The 17910-nt window shown below is 45.4% G+C and overlaps 1 protein-coding gene across 3 annotated transcripts in view; it reads left to right on the top strand.

The window, feature by feature from the left end:
* Positions 1-1511: 1511 nt before the first annotated feature.
* The window catches only part of TNRC6C (trinucleotide repeat containing adaptor 6C), a 159645-nt gene continuing 143246 nt past the window's right edge, over positions 1512-17910 (top strand). For all 3 annotated transcript variants that reach the window (XM_072111986.1, XM_072111985.1, XM_072111984.1), the window contains exons 1-2: positions 1512-1742; positions 5149-5319. In XM_072111986.1, coding sequence (XP_071968087.1) covers positions 5299-5319 — 21 coding nt within the window. In that variant the 5' untranslated portion in view covers positions 1512-1742; positions 5149-5298. The remainder of the gene's footprint in view (positions 1743-5148; positions 5320-17910) is intronic.

The following is a 17910-nucleotide window of genomic DNA, read 5'->3' as shown; positions in this document are numbered from 1 at the left end:
TGACCTTAGGTCTCTTATACACATGTCCAGGGTTGGTACTGGTACTGCTCAACTCAGTACAAAAACAGTTTTTTTTTCAACTCTACTCATAAGTGTTTCATTGGGTTGAGGTCTGGAGACCTATGGGGTTTTGCAGCAACTCTACTTCAATGTCATTGAACCATTTCTTCACTAAACTCAACACATGCTTCAGGTCATTGTCCTGATGGAGAACCATGTTGTTGGTTTAATACCCATAGTACTCTAGTGTGTGAAGTAACTCATCTAGTAGGATACTCACATATAGCTCAGCATTGAGACCACCATCGATCCTTGTCAAGTTTCCCACACCTATGGCTCTGAAACAACCCCATATCATCAGACTTCCTCCTCCAAACTTGACAGTTGGTTCAATTTCTTGATCCTTCGGTCTCTTTTTTTCATTGATTCTTCCGAACCCATTTTCACTCATCACCGTCTATTGTTCCACATCATCCATTTCCAATCTTCTACTGGCCAGTTTTTCTACTTATCTGCAAACTGGAGGCCACGCTTCTTATCACAGTTTTGTAGTGGAGGCTTCTTGAACTTTTTCGGACCACCATTCAAGACTTATGTATTGCACTTTGCAATATACTTGCACTTTGGACATCTGCAATCTTACTATTACCAAGCATGAAAGCCAAACGCAATGTCGTATTTGTCTTGCCAAAGCTGATAGACATTTTTATGAGCCGACTTGGTGACTCTGATATTATGCTTGGATGTCCACTTCTAGGCTTTAGGATAGAAGTACTTCTTTTCCTGATCTTCCATCCATCACACACACAATGTCGTTTGACAATTTCTTGGCTGAGAGACCACTACCAATGAGCCGATGATGCTGTTTTATCTTTTCTTAGGAAATCTTCTTCATGGTTTCTCAACCATTCAAACCAATGACCTTCATCTTGTGAATCAACCTAATATCACATGGAGCTTTCAGGATACATGAGAACAGGTTGTGATTTGTAATAGAGAAGAAGATTGTTCCACCAACAGGAGCAACACAGTAACAATGCAGTCACAAGACAAAGCTGCGTAACTAAGCATATGCTAAACAGTTGAAAGCTAAATTTATGTAAGAGATAGCCAAGATGATTGTCTATAAAATGATGGTGGCTTCAAAGCAGTACTGGATGGTGATATATGGAGCCTGAAAGTCACAAGATCAAAACATTGTTACCCATTTTAGTCTCTGTGTAGACTATGCATATCAGGTTGTTATAGACGCTGATGATCTATAACAACCTGATATGCATAGTCTACACAGAGACTAAAAACAACATAACATAATCATTTATCTCCGAGTCCAGTCGCCTTCAATCCCGGGTGGACTTCCTTGTTTCCCTCTTAATATTCCTTCTCCCTCCTCCGTTCCCTATCGTGACCCGATTTCCCACACAACCACATCACTCTCCCAACTCCTGATGCGCTTACCATTTCTCTTCGCACCGGAAGCAGAACACTGCAGCTGCCAATCCTCCCATTTGTCTCTGGAACCCGGAATTTTTTAGCCAGCGATTAAAGGAAGTAGGGGGGAAAAAAAATACCACCCCCCAAAAAAAATTCCCAAAATGATACTAAACCTCACGGAAGAAGGAATAGACTGACGGAAAATTTCAGACGAGACACTTTTAATAGGAGACAAACGGAGCGGCGAGATTTCCTTCAGCCGCTGTCATATCGGAGGGAGGCAATTTCATGCTAATTAATTAGCGTTGGTAAGAGGGGATTTATTTTTTTTAATTAAGCATGTGGTCTTTTTTGTTTCGTCTCTCTCTCCCTCTCGTTGCTTTAATTTATTCTGACAACTAAAAGCATTTTGGAGCGGTGGGGGCGCTTCTGATTAGTCTAGAGCTCCGGAGAAACATAGCATGTGATAGGAGATAAGAATAGTTTGGCCCACCCCATCTGCATGTTCCTACTGTACCTTAGATATTATCCAAATCACGCTTTGATCTGGGAAAACTACATGCAAACGTATTTGTATTATGAATATGATTCATGCATACAGATATAGCAGAGCTAAACTTGCTAATTTTAGGATATGGGGTTGTACCGTTGCCAATAGAGCAGGTTTTGCAGCTGTAATTCAATGTAAAAGCCCAGTGTGTTATCACTACAGAATAGACGCAATGCTATGCAACTATCCCCCTCATTGTACAAGTTGGAGGTATCTTATAGGAACTATGACTGAGCAATGCAATGGTAGATGCTGGAATCTGGTTTAGCGCCCGCAGTTGTAGCACTGCAGTATTACATGAATGGAATATATGCATGCATGATGTATTGGAATATTTTAGTGGGATTTTGCTGTCATGGTTATTAGATATTGTGTGATGTACCTGCCTAAGCTCCACTACTGATGTTCATTGTTACGAAGCACTGGCTACGTGCCCCCATTGTGGACCCCAATGAGCTCTTTGTTTTGTGAGGAGGCTCTCCGCATCTATTCCTGGCGTCTGTGCTCGGAGTTGGAGAACAATAGTGGAATATCAAGAAATGTCAGTCTGCAGCATGCCAGGGGACCCATGATGTGTGGACTGGGCACCATGCCAGGCTCAGCAGACAATGGGGCAGCCGTCTCAAGCGGACTATGACGGTTTTATAGGCAGCTGCAGGACAGACGGTTGTAGCTGGGAAAAGGGGCGCTGCGGGAGTGGGAAATATATAATCTAGGGGCATTTTTACATTTAACATTTTATCCCAAATTTGACTGCGTTGTATTTAATGGTCATATCCCTGTATCTGCCTCATGTCAATAATCTATATTTTTATCTCTCATCTAACTCAAATCAATCTATCTATGCATTATGTATCTATTACCTATCATCTATATATCTATCTCATATCTATCTCTTACCCATCTATCACATATCTATACATCTATTCATCTGTCTATCTCTATCTACTACCTTTCTATTATAATTTATGATGAGGCATTCTCTTATCATCACTTCTATGCACCTCCACTAGGGGTGTACAAACACCGGTCCTGATAAGTACCCCCCACTGTCTTTTCTAAATGTTAAAAGCTTGTACACCAGTGTGCTGTGACCATTGTGAAATAGTCACAATTACTGGCCGTGCACTATTTCCAAATGGGCATGGAGGGGTATGGGGGGCTGAACCTGGTGGTGGAGTGGGCCGGCACGGGGAGCCCCTGCCTGTAGATTAGCTATAGCATGCACCATAATGCAGGTTATAGCACAACTAAACGGCAGGCAGGACATGTCGTAGGATTGCCAGGGCCCTGCTGGCTGCTGGATATATATGGAGGACGTTGCCTCTAGACATCCCCGACACGGCAGGAGGGGCGGGGTTTATATGGTGTCCAAGGTGCACTAGCATGTCATAAATCCACCCCCATTACTCCAATATCGTGCTTTACTACAGAAGGCTATGGGGGTATTTTATTGCTGGGTGTTTTTTTCCTGTGATGTCTAGACAAGGAAAGGAGGGGGGAGGTCAAAAAGGTTGGGGAGGCTCCACGTGTCCACAGATGCAGCTTCTTTGGTGTTTTGCAAGATCTCCATGGCTTGTTCTTGGCTACATGCTACCATCAGCCTGGAGTACTTTTGTGTTTCAAATTGCACCGCAAAATACCCAAGTCACCATTGCTGAATCAAACATAGTCTCAGCATAACATCTGCTAGAAAAACATAAATGATGGGCAAATGGGGAAGCGGAAACGAGCTTTTACCAGCGACTGTTCATGCTTGAGAGGTCACAGGCTATAGTGAATGTGCAGGCACAGAGCAGCCCCGTTCTGCTTTGTCGGGCTCCCTCATGCCCCTACACTTGGTACTAAGGTGGCGTAAAAGGAAAATAACCACAATGCCTGGCAGTTTGCCCTGAAAAATGTCCCTCAATGAGACGGACCCCTATGTCATCCTCCATGACCACCTTACTCAGTGCAGGTAGTAGAGTCTCTACTATTTGGTTGCTGTTATTTCTCAGAAAGCAAATATTTTATTGATTAATTTTGCACAAATCGCTTAAATCTACCATTTGATTTGATGCATCATGAAGCAAACATACCTTGGGAATGCTGTAGCTACACTGATGCAGGAACATATCTTGGTTAATCCCTGAGCTGAGTGGTTTTGCTGGAATAACAATTATAACATTCAGGGCCTTGGGAAAGCTGGATTGCTTCAGCCTGGCATTGATAAACACATTACACTGCCCAGACAGGACTAATCAACCTGAGCTGGATGACTCAAACACAGCAGCTTGGGGATGGTGCAGTGATTGATTACTTCTGCCTGTCAGGCACAACACAGTGGGGCAGATTTATCAAGCTGTCTGAAAGTCAGAATATTTCTAGTTGCCCGTGGCAACCAATGACAGCTCCCCTTTAAAATATTCATGAGCACTGGTAAAATGAAAGCAGAGCTGTGATTGGTTGCCATGCGCAACTAGAAATCTTCTGACTTTCAGACAGCTTGATAAATCTGCCCCAGTGAGTTCATCATTCTCTGTGCAGTGCATAATTAGGGTAAGAGGAGAACCGCTAGAGCCAGTCACAGAAGCGACAGAGTCTCATTATCATAATGTTATAAATGGTTTTTCAGCAAAACTACTCAGTTCAAGGATTATGTTCAACAAGATATGATCCTGCATCAGTGTAGCTACAGCATTCTCAAGGTATATTTGCTTCATAATGCATCAAATCAAATGGTAGATTTCCTTTTGTGGTCGCAGTTTCGGTTTCTTTACCATTATCTGGGAGTGCTTTTGCACACAAATTTTGCGCCATTTTATCAGAAGCATAATTTAAAAATCTGCATAAGAACCGCTCAGACATGTCAAGTGACAAGTGACAACGACAGTGAAACTAGCTCTAAATAAGTAAAGTAAGTAAAGAAGGTGCAACCCTGGGAACATAAACAATTGATGCAGAATTCACTTGAGTGACATATACACAATAGAGGGGCCACTTGAGTCTATTTCCATTATGAAACTAGTTCCGTATTTGTATAGTGTTGGACATTTTTCGATTGTACACACATATAGAACTTAATTGTCTGGGAGTGGTCTGGGTCTTTGGCCCTGAATAAGGTATCCTTTTCACTGGGATCTGCCCTGCACAGTGCTGCCCCCTAATGTTTCGCTTCTCCCTAGGCCATTTCCTGGTTGGCAAGTGAAATCTCCCAGCTGTTGTCAGCAAATCCTGCAAGATGCCATCTCGCCTTCTACACAGCAATGCTGCAACTCATCGTAAGAGAGACTGATGCTCCTGGACACGTCCCCTGTTCCTGATTTGCATATGTAATGCAGCCATACTTAATGACAGTGAGTAATTATGCTAATCTTTCCTTGCTGCGGGGGTTCCACAAGGGGATAATACCAGGTGATGAGGAGCGAGGGCGGTTAGCGCACATTTAAAGGATGTGATCTTCAGACGTGACGGAACCTGTATGTCTTCTGTCTGACTACATCCAAACTGTACCTGTAATTTTAGCGTTAATCAGTCTGGTCTACAAGATACAACGTGGTTGTGGATTCTCGTAGTGCAGTGTCTGCACTGTATTCTACGTCTTGTAGTGGAGATCAATTAAACTTTTTGCATATGTTTTATTTCAGTTATTTGTAATCCGGCTATGGATAGCATTCATATTGTCTAACTTCAGTCACTTCTTCTCAGGAAGAAAGTATTTTAGTCCAAACCACTTAAGTGACTCTATCCAGCGACCTCAGCATCCCTAAGAGCAGAATATAATGTAGGGAGAGAACCTGAGCTCTGCCGTATATGAGTTTATAGGATTTGATGATGGATTTCTAATTTAAAAAGTTGAGTGAATCTGAGCAGGACTCCTAGGAGAGACAGTGAGAGTCCTGATTACTCCACCCACATACAGTGATTGACAGTGAGAGTCCTGATTACTCCACCCACACACAGTGATTGACAGTGAGAGTCCTGATTACTCCACCCACATACAGTGATTGACAGTGAGAGTCCTGATTACTCCACCCACATACAGTGATTGACAGTGAGAGTCCTGATTACTCCACCCACACACAGTGATGGAAAATGAGAGTCCTGATTACCCCTCCCACAAACAGTGATTGACAGTGAGAGTCCTGATTACTCCACCCACACACAGTGATTGACAGTGAGAGTCCTGATTACTCCACCCACACACAGTGATTGACAGTGAGAGTCCTGATAAATCCACCCACACACAGTGATGGAAAATGAGAGTCCTGATTACCCCTCCCACAAACAGTGATTGACAGTGAGAGTCCTGATTACTCCACCCACACACAGTGATTGACAGTGAGAGTCCTGATTACTCCACCCACACACAGTGAGTGACAGTGAGAGTCCTGATTACTCCGCCCACACACAGTGATTAGCAGTCAGAATCTTGATTACTCCACCCACACACAATGATTGATAGTGAGAGTCCTGATTACCCAGCCCACACACAGTGATTGACAGTGAGAGCCCTTATTACTCCACCCACACACAGTGATTGATAGTGAGAGTCCTGATTACCCCGCCCACACACAGTGATTGACAGTGAGAGTCCTGATTACCCCACAATGGGCTCTTTGTCATAGTGACCTATAGGACCCAGTGAGGAGATGTGGATCTGCCTGTGCTTACAGTTTTTCATCCCTGCAGTTGAAATGCATATCAGGCTATTAGTGTCATGTATAATTATATGGCTATAATGCACAAAAAAGGAATTGTGGTGTACATGTTTTTGTTCTACACACTGTATATAGTCTTCAATGTGTATTGTGAATCCTGGGTTGCTCTGATCTGATATCATTACCCTGTGTATAGAGGTTTGGGTGATCACCATCATTGTGCATATTATGAAAGCAGATGGCAGCCCTTCCTGCCCGTCCTGTGAGCAGTGAGTGGGCACAGGGGACAAACACATACTGCAATAGGCTGGCATGGCAACTATCACTGGAAACATTTCTCTTGTGCATAAGCCTGTCACTGGCTTAATGAGATGTGAACTGGCAAAACTCCAACTCTAATAAAGATGGAAGTCCCTCTAATGAACGAACCCAATGGTGCAGCTTCCTGCTTTGGATGAAGTCCGGTACTCCTGAAAAGTCTGGTTAGGTATTTACACCAGTAAAAGGGATGGTGCAGGCATGATGATGGTCAGTAGTGGATTGTAATATAGACAAATTGGGTGGCCGCCTGGGGCCCAGGGCTACTAGGGGGCCCATGACCTCCTGTAATAATTGCCACTTTTGATTGTGTCGTGTTGAGATAACAAAGAGAAAGACCTCCAGTCATGAAATCCTCACTCTCTCAGCATGCACATATATATGTATATATATATATATATATATATATATATATATATATATATATATACAAGGGACCTTTCTACTTCCATATGAAGTAATTAAATAGACTTGTAAAGTCCCTCAATTTTCTTACAGATCAGGGTCCTTGGCAGTCCTAATCTGCTCCTGGGAATATTGAGGTATAAAATATATTGTAAAGAACATGAGAAATGGTGAAAATAAGTCAATGATAGAGATGAGCAAACCTGTAATTGCCAGTATTGCCATTTTGGCGGCTGAACAGCAAATCAGGAAAATTGCTGCCACTTCATACTGGCCATGGCCATGATTGGCAAAGGGGATGTCCATTATTTACATTATACTAATAGAAAAGTAGATATTATAATGTTATTCTAGTGGAAGAACCAAAGAAAGAGCCGAATAATGAGGATGAAAATACAAATCTGTGAGACCTCGCCTAAATGTAATCAGCAATTTATGTTAATGTCCCAAATGAACTGAAGTGTCATGTCTAGGCGTCTCCTGTGTACCCCTCCCTATATGAGGTGCTTCACCTGCTACTAATATGTCATATAGTACAGATCAGCCAATGTGATGCTTTGTGATCTCCCATAACATCTAAGGTTTCTCTGCTCATCATAAAGCTACTAATCATTCATGGGTGATCCAATCTTTAAATTAGATTGTCATAGTCTTTACATCATCAAAGATTTTAAACGCTGCATTAGCCAAACCCAACTCATGATTGAGAGTGGCGCTGTACCTGGAGGAAAGGAAAAGCAGTCTCCCCATTGTAATTCCAGAAGACTTAACATGGGGGCAGAATCCTGTCTTAGTTTGCACCAAAAAAACCACCAATGCCTAAGACCGTTTTTTAGACACTTTTACGGCTACAAAATGGGCGTGGTCTAAAATGAAGGGGTGGCTTTACTGGAAAGGGGGTGTATACTAGAGATGAGCGAGCACTAAAATGCTCGGGTACTCGTTATTCGAGACGAACTTTTCCCGATGCTCGAGTGCTCGTCTCGAATAACGAGCCCCATTGAAGTCAATGGGAGACTCGAGCATTTTTCAAGGGGACCAAGGCTCTGCACAGGGAAGCTTAGCCAAACACCTGGAAACCTCAGAAAAGGATGGAAACACCACGGAAATGGACAGGAAACAGCAGGGGCAGCATGCATGGATGCCTCTGAGGCTGCTTAATCGCACCATTATGCCAAAATTATGGGCAACAGCATGGCCATGACAGAGTGACAGAATGAAGCAAGATAGCATCTAAAACATCCAATAATTGACCCTGACACTATAGGGGACGGCATGCAGAGGCAGCGGCAGCAGGCTAGAGAGTGGCATGGCGACATACCCTAAATGGACTCAGGCTTCAAACCAATGGGTGGCAGAGAGGAACCAAAGGAGGTGAGCAAGAAGCGCTCAAATAATATCGGTACATGATAAAAGTTTGCCAGTATATTTTGTGGATTACACAGCAGGGTGGCGACAAAGTTAACATGGAAGCCATGAAAACAACCAAAAATTCTGCCTGACACAGCTCGTTTGATAAGGGGACGATGTATGGAGACAATGAACTAGTAGTAGATTAAAGGTGCTGCAGTTAAAACTATGTTAGTTGGATCTTGGCATGGAGCTGGCGCTCCGCTGCCAGACGAGCTTTCGCCAATCCAAGCCCCTGTCTCTAGGCTACTCCCCAAACAGCACTTCTAAGAACCTTTTGTATAAGATCAAGTGTAGTAGCGTTCTTATAAGTTTGGGATATGGCGGGTGAGGGGAATGTAAACAGATGCGCAAGAAGCGCTGAAATAATATCGGTAAATGATAAAAGTTTGCCAGTATATTTTGTGGATTACACAGCAGGGTGGCGACAAAGTTAACAAGTTTGGTAAGGAATGCCCTGTAATAGCTCTTGGGCGGTGTGCCTTTTATCGCCTAGGCTCAGCAGTTTGAGCACCGCCTGCTGTCGCTTAGCGACGGCACTGCTGCTGTGCCTAGAGCTACCGACTGATGGCGCCATGGCCACGGATGGTAATTCGGAGGAGGAGGAGGTGGAGGAGGGGTGGGAGGAGGAGGAGGTATACTAGGCCTTTGAGACCTGGACCGAGGTAGGCCCCGCAATCCTCTGCATCGGCAGTATATGACCAGCCCCAGGGTCAGACTCGGTCCCAGCCTGCACCAAGTTAAGTGTAGTAGCGTTCTTATAAGTTTGGGATATGGCGGGTGAGGGGAATGTAAACAGATGCGCAAGAAGCGCATGATGCGCATGGAGCTGGCGCTCCGCTGCCAGGCGAGCTTTCGCCAATCCAAGCCCCTGTCTCTAGGCTACTCCCCAAACAGCACTTCTAAGAGAACCTTTTGTATAAGATCAAGTGTAGTAGCGTTCTTATAAGTTTAGGATATGGCGGGTGAGGGGAATGTAAACAGATGCGCAAGAAGCGCTGAAATAATATTGGTAAATGATAAAAGTTTGCCAGTATATTTTGTGGATAACACAGCAGGATGGCGACAAAGTTAACAACTTTGATGTGGAATCCATGAAAACAACCCAAATTTCTGCCTGACACACCTCGTTTGATAAGGGGACGATGTATGGAGGCAGCTATATGGACGACTTTTGGAGGTAGCAATGGAGACAACGTGTGGAGGCTGCTATGGAGACAATTTAATTTGGATAGTGCCTGTATGTGGCAGTCCAAAAAAGTTTTCAAACCAGAGGAGCAGGTAGGTGGCCCTCCAGAAAAATGAAATAGATTGAGTGCCTGTATGTGGCAGTCCAAAAAAGTTTTCAAACCAGAGGAGCAGGTAGGTGGCCCTCCAGAAAAATGAAATAGATTGAGTGCCTGTATGTGGCAGTCCAAAAAAGTTTTCAAACCAGAGGAGCAGGTAGGTGGCCCTCCAGAAAAATGAAATAGATTGAGTGCCTGTATGTGGCAGTCCAAAAAAGTTTTCAAACCGGAGGAGCAGGTAGGTGGCCCTCCAGAAAAATGAAATAGATTGAGTGCCTGTATGTGGCAGTCCAAAAAAGTTTTCAAACCAGAGGAGCAGGTAGGTGGCCCTCCAGAAAAATGAAATAGATTGAGTGCCTGTATGTGGCACTCCCAAAAATTGTTTAAAACAGAGGACCGGGTCGGTGGCCCTCCAGAAAAATTAAATGCATAAAGTACTATAGCTAGAGCCAGTGGGCCCTGTCAAAAAATAGCCAGTTTCCTCTGCTTTAGTGTACAAAGAGGAGGAGAAGGAGGAAAATGAGGAGGAGGAGGAGTGGATAAATTATTCAGGTTGAGCTTCCTTCACCTGGTGGAGATTGGAAATTATGAGAAATCCAGGCTTTATTCATCTTAATAAGCGTCAGCCTGTCAGCGCTGTCAGTCGACAGGCGTGTACGCTTATCGGTGATGATGCCACCAGCTGCACTGAAAACCCGCTCGGACAAGACGCTAGCGGCAGGGCAGGCAAGAACCTCCAAGGCGTACCACATGTCCAGCTTTGAAACCCAGTAGTTGTAGGGAGCTGTGTGATCATTTAGGACGATGGTATGGTCAGCTACGTACTCCCTCACCATCTTTCTGTAAAGATCAGCCCTACTCTGCCGAGACTGGGGACAGGTGACAGTGTCTTGCTGGGGTGACATAAAGCTGGCAAAAGCCTTGTAAAGCGTACCCTTGCCAGTGCTGGACAAGCTGCCTGCTCGCCTACTCTCCCTCGCTTCTTGTCCCGCAGAACTACGCACTCTGCCGCTAGCGCTGTCAGAAGGGAAATACTGTTTCAGCTTGTGCACCAGGGCCTGCTGGTATTCATGCATTCTCACACTCCTTTCCTCTCCAGGGATGAGAGTGGAAAGATTTTGCTTGTACCGTGGGTCCAGGAGAGTGAATACCCAGTGATCGGTGCTGGAATAAATTCTTTGAACGCGAGGGTCACGGGATAGGCAGCCTAGCATGAAATCTGCCATATGCGCCAGAGTACCAACGCGTAAGAATTCACTCTCCTCACTGGCCTGACTGTCCATTTCCTCCTCCTCCAACTCCTCCAACTCCTCTTCTTCTGCCCATACACGCTGAACAGTGGAGCACTCAACAATGGTCCCCTCTTGTGTCTCGCCAACATTCTCCTCCTCTTCCTCCTCATCCTCCTCCACCTCCACCTCCTCCGATATGCGCTGAGAAACAGACCTAAGGGTGCTTTGGCTATCAACAAGGGAATCTTCTTCCCCCGTCTCTTGTGACGAGCGCAAAGCTTCCGACTTCATGCTGATCAGAGAGTTTTTCAACAGGCCAAGCAGCGGGATGGTGAGGCTGATGATGGCGGCATCGCCACTGACCATCTGTGTTGACTCCTCGAAGTTACTCAGCACCTGACAGATATCAGACATCCACGTCCACTCCTCATTGTAGACTTGAGGAAGCTGACTGACCTGACTACCAGTTCTGGTGGAAGTTAACATCTGGCAGTCTACAATCGCTCTGCGCTGCTGGTAAACTCTGGATAACATGGTTAATGTTGAATTCCACCTCGTGGGCACGTCGCACAACAGTCGGTGAGCAGGCAGTTGGAGGCGGCGCTGCGCTGCCCTGAGAGTGGCAGCATCTGTGCTGGACTTCCTGAAATGCGCACAGATGCGGCGCACCTTCGTGAGCAAATCAGACAGATTGGGGTATGTCTTGAGGAAACGCTGAACTATGAGATTTAACACATGGGCCAGGCATGGCACATGTGTCAGTCTGCCGAGTTGCAGAGCCGCCACCAGGTTACGGCCGTTGTCACACACAACCATGCCTGGCTTCAGGTTCAGCGGTGCCAGCCACAGATCAGTCTGCGCCGTGATGCCCTGTAATAGCTCTTGGGCGGTGTGCCTTTTATCGCCTAGGCTCAGCAGTTTGAGCACCGCCTGCTGTCGCTTAGCGACGGCACTGCTGCTGTGCCTAGAGCTACCGACTGATGGCGGCATGCCCACGGATGGTAGTTCGGAGGAGGAGGTGGAGGAGGGGTGGGAGGAGGAGGAGGCATAGTAGGCCTGAAAGACCTGGACCGAGGTAGGCCCCGCAATCCTCGGCGTCGGCAGTATATGACCAGCCGCAGGGTCCGACTCGGTCCCAGCCTCCACCAAGTTAACCCAATGTGCCGTCAGCGATATATAGTGGCCCTGCCCGGCAGCACTCGTCCACGTGTCTGTGGTCAGGTGGACCTTGTCAGAAACGGCGTTGGTCAGGGCACGGATGATGTTATCTGACACGTGCTGGTGCAGGGCTGGGACGGCACATCGGGTAAAGTAGTGGCGGCTGGGGACCGAATACCGAGGGGCGGCCGCCGCCATGAGGTTGCGAAAGGCCTCGGTCTCTACTAGCCTATAGGGCAGCATCTCCAGGCTAAGCAATCTGGAGATGTGGACATTAAGGGCTTGGGCGTGCGGGTGGGTTGCACTATATTTCCGTTTCCGCTCCAGCGTCTGGGGTATGGAGAGCTGAACGCTGGTGGATGCTGTGGAGGATCGTGGAGGCGACGATGGGGTTTTTGTGCCAGGGTCCTGGGCAGGGGGCTGACTATCAGCTGAAACAGGGGAAGGAGCAGTGGTGTGCACGGCCGGAGGTGAACGGGCTTGGTGCCACTGAGTGGGGTGTTTAGCATTCATATGCCTGCGCATACTGGTGGTAGTTAAGCTAGTAGTGGTGGAACCCCTGCTGATCCTGGTTTGGCAAAGGTTGCACACCACAGTCCGTCGGTCATCCGGTGTTTCCTTAAAGAACCTCCAGACTTCTGAAAATCTAGCCCTCGCCACGGGAGCTTCACTACGTGACACATTTGGCGCTGATGCACCAGCTCTGGCCCTGCCTCTCCGTCTGGCCCCACCACTGCCTCTTCCAACCTGTTCTGGTCGAGGACTCTCCTCCGTCTCAGAAGCACTGTTCACCCGGCCTCTCAACCCAGCTTGGGTCTGTCACCTCATCATCCTCCGATCCCTCAGTCTGCTCTCCCCTCGGACTTCCTGCCCTGACAACAACTTCACCACTGTCTGACAACCGTGTCTCCTCATCGTCGGACACCTCTTTACACACTTCTTCCACTACGTCAAGAAGGTCATCATCACCCACAGACTGCGACTGGTGGAAAACCTGGGCATCGGAAAATTGCTCAGAAGCAACCGGACAAGTGGTTTGTGACTGTGGGAAGGGTCCAGAAAACAGTTCCTCAGAGTATGCCAGTTCAAATGCCAAATTTTCCTGGGAGGGGGCAGACTGGGGGGGAGGAGGCTGAGGTGCAGGAGCTGGAGGAGTGCCGATTTCGGTGACATGGGTGGACTGCGTGGAAGACTGACTGGTGGACAAATTGCTCGAAGCATTGTCGGCAATCCACGACATCACCTGTTCGCACTGTTCTGGCCTCAACAGTGCTCTACCACGAGTCCCAGTAACTTCAGACATGAACCTAGGGAGTGTAGCTCTGCGGCGTTCCCCTGCTCCCTCATAAGCAGGTGGTGTCTCACCCCGCCCAGGACCACGGCCTCTGACCCCTGCAGTAGTTGGACGCCCACGTCCCCGCCCTCGTCCTCTACCCCTAGCCCTCGGGTTAAACATTTTGAAAATGAAAGTTATAACTTTAATTTTTTTTTTACTTTTTTTTGTGTTTTTTTGTGTTTTTTAGGTTTTTTTTGTGTTTTTTAGTTTTTAAAGCCAAACAATGCTATCCTATTGCTATGGCTATTTTCTAGCCAAGTATGAAAGCACACTGCTATGCCAGATGAGATGACGCTGAGTTATGAAAAAATAAACGTAAAATAAAAAGGAAATGGCAGACTGTGCCTAATTGAAATCCAACCCCTAATAAATTTTCCCACTTCGGTCTTTGCGATGGATATGTGCGTCACTAAGCGCTAAACACAGCGGTCGCAAGTCTCACTCCAAATTCCTGACAATTGGCTAGTATATGCACTGCAGCAAGGACAGCCACCAGCAGATCAACCAGAAATAAAATATATATAACGCTATTGTAGGCGTAAGTAAGCCGTTTGGATTCTCCTTTGGCTATTTTCTAGCCAAGTATGAAAGCACACTGATGAGATGACGCTGAGTTATGAAAAAATAAACGTAAAATAAAAAGAAACTGCCAGACTGTGCCTAATTGAAATCAAACCCCTAATAAATTGTCCCACTTTGGTGTTTGAGGTGGATATGTGTGTCACTAAGAGCTAAACACAACGGTAGCAAGTCCCCCTGCAAATTCCTCACAATATGGTACTAGCTGCACTACTAGTGCCAGCAAGCCCAGCCACAAGCAAACAAAAAAAAAAAAAAGTAGAACGTTATTGTAGCCCTAAGAAGGGCTGTTGGGTTCTTGTAGAATCACTCCTGCCTAACAGTAAGCTAATAGAACACCCTAACGCTTTCCCTGACCAGCAGCAGCTCTCTCCCTAGCGGCATCCAGACACAGAATGATCCGAGCAGCGCGGGCAGCGGCTAGTCTATCCCAGGGTCACCTGATCTGGCCAGCCAACCACTGCTATCGACGTGTAAGGGTACCACGTCATGCTGGGTGGAGTGCAGAGTCTCCTGGCTTGTGATTGGCTCTGTTTCTGGCCGCCAAAAAGCAAAAGGCGGGAGATGCCATTTTCTCGAGCGGGCGAAGTATTCGTCCGAGCAACGAGCAGTTTCGAGTACGCTAATGCTCGAACGAGCATCAAGCTCGGACGAGTATGTTCGCTCATCTCTAGTGTATACCAAAAGTTCTGAAAATGAGCCAGAATGTTGGCACAATTTGTGAGGGTAAATTAAGTCAATTAGTAGGAGGCACAATGTCTTATACTAGCACAGATTTAGACATTTTTGATAAATGTGGCTTATAGTGTTTTTTTTTGTGAAAATGGCAGCTTTATGTGTTTTCTTCCCTGTACAAAATTCTATTCTTTTCTAACGTAGATCAAAAACATAGGTGTGGTCACTTTTATATTGTATTTTTCCATTGCAGCACATAAAAAGTTGAAGCAGATTTAAAAATAGACTTCATTTAAAATACACAAATTGTGTTTACGTATGATGAAGCACCACCCCCTGCCGCCATGGCAGATAACTTCTGATGTATATACTGGCCCTTTCTGTATAAAATTACAATTGGTTAGAAGCCTGACAATAATTGTTTACAATGTGAAAAGTTAGACCAGGATCAGGATATAAGAGTTCTCCTTACAGAGACTTTGCCAATTAAGGCCACCATGCAGGTGTATGGAGACTCATAGCCATTGATGCTCCACCAGCGGAAATATGCAAATGTGTTTTCCAGGGTGCGACAAGGAAAACAATGCCTATTTTTGCTATCTTGAAAGCCTTCTTTCCATCAAGCATGGCTTTCAGGAAGCCTAATGACATGATGTGGGATTAAGGTCAAACTAGTACATCTATTCCAGAAGGAACAGGCTCCCTACTGTAAACAGTACTATTTCAACATGGTTGCTAAAAAGTCCTCTACTATCAGTGATGGACTGGCCCACCAGAGAATCACAGGATCCTCCGGTGGGCCAGTCCATCAATGGTAGTATAAGACTTTGTAGTCTCCCTCTCTGTGTCCCTCTGTTTAGCATCTCTATACATTTCAATATTTTTTACAGGATTCTTGTCTAGAATCAAAGTGCCTTAGGTAGGGGAGTATCAGGTGCACACCGGCCCTAGTGTCTAAGGGTCCCGGGGTCCCCTCTACCACATTAGAAGGATTATATATGGCGCTTGGTAAGTAGAAGACTGGTTACAAATTTTGCATTGGGACAAACTAATTTGAAGCTACCGGGGGTTAAAATATCCATAACCCGGCCTCTGATGGAAGAGACTATATGGAGGTTATTACCCGCATGCTCACTAGGTCATACCACAATTTTCTGTAACCATAATTCTGTAAGGGAGCCATTTACGAAATCATTTCAGGGCCATAAGCAGTTATGTTGCCCATAGATACACAAGGGGGATATTGCTTTTTGGTTTTCCATGCTATTAATTTCAGATGGGTACAGCAAACAATCCATTAGAATTCTGTAGCTAACATTATATTTAATGCTGTTTTTGCAGATGGTGGAAAATTCTGATAGCAGGTAATAGGATCCCTGACACCGTCTTCTATTTCATAGGATATAAAGCTGATATTGTAGAAAACAATCAGCCATAAAACATAAAACGCAACATTCATGTAGATAGAATAAAATAACAAATGGTTTATGCCGCTCCATCCATGTAAATTGCTATGGAAGGTCGGGCCGTGTTATAATAACTTATGCTTTAGGCAGAAAGCCAGCGACATGCAACTCATATATAAGATTGTCATCCAGAGAGGAATCACCAACCCCCCCCCCCCCCCCCCCCACTGTTTTATAGGCACTGATCCATGGTGGGTTTTCCTCTCTAATTAGTGTTATTATTGTGTGGCCTACAGTATCCGGTCAGGTGGGCGGAGCCAGACATTGTCAGATGGGTGGTCCGGGGCTGGAGAAGACTTCCTGGCTCCACCCATCTGAAAGTAGAGATCCAGCATTGGCTGTTGGAAACCAGTAGAGAGAAAATTCCAACTATGTTAGATAGAAGAGATGAGTCCACAATCCTTCACATTTATAGCATATTCAAAGGATAGATTCGGCTTCTTCCCTCACGGACCTGCACTTGCGGGAGAATGGAGAACTGCCCGTGCATGCACATCTCTATCCAATCATGTCTGTTAAATAAATAGAATTGCAGTTAAATAGAAATGCTAGATCATTTCTAAGACATGTTCAGGGATCATGCACACAGTGATGTCACAGTACAGGGATAATACACACAGTGATGTCACAGCACAGGGATAATATACACAGTGATGTCACAGTACAGGAATAATACACATAGTGATGTCACAGTACAGGGATAATACACACAGTGATGTCACAGTACAGGAATAATACATACAGTGATGTCACAGTACAGGGATAATATACACAGTGATGTCACAGTACAAAGATAATACACATAGTGATGTCACAGTACAGGGATAATACACACAGTGATGTCACAGTACAGTGATAATGCACACAGTGATGTCACAGCACAGGGATAATATACACAGTGATGTCACAGTACAGGAATAATACACATAGTGATGTCACAGTACAGGGATAATACACACAGTGATATCACAGTACAGGGATAATACACACAGTGATGTCACAGTACAGGGATAATACACACAGTGATATCACAGTACAGGGATAATACACACAGTGATGTCACAGTACAGGGATAATATACACAGTGATGTCACAGTACAAAGATAATACACATAGTGATGTCACAGTATAGGGATTATGCACACAGTGATGTCACAGTACAGGGATTATACACACAGTAATGTCACAGTACAGGGATAATACACACAGTGATGTCACAGTACAGGAATAATACACAGTAATGTCACAGTACAGGGATAATACATACACTGATGTCACAGTACAGGGATAATACACACAGTGATGTCACAGTACAGTGATAATACACACAGTAATGTCACAGTACAGGGATAATACACACAGTGATGTCACAGTACAGGAATAATACACAGTAATGTCACAGTACAGGGATAATACACACA

This window comes from Engystomops pustulosus, chromosome 6 (assembly GCF_040894005.1).
Source record: "Engystomops pustulosus chromosome 6, aEngPut4.maternal, whole genome shotgun sequence".
Taxonomy (NCBI): domain Eukaryota; kingdom Metazoa; phylum Chordata; class Amphibia; order Anura; family Leptodactylidae; genus Engystomops; species Engystomops pustulosus.
Note: the sequence above shows the minus strand (reverse complement) of the source record. Positions and strands in the feature narration are given on the sequence as shown.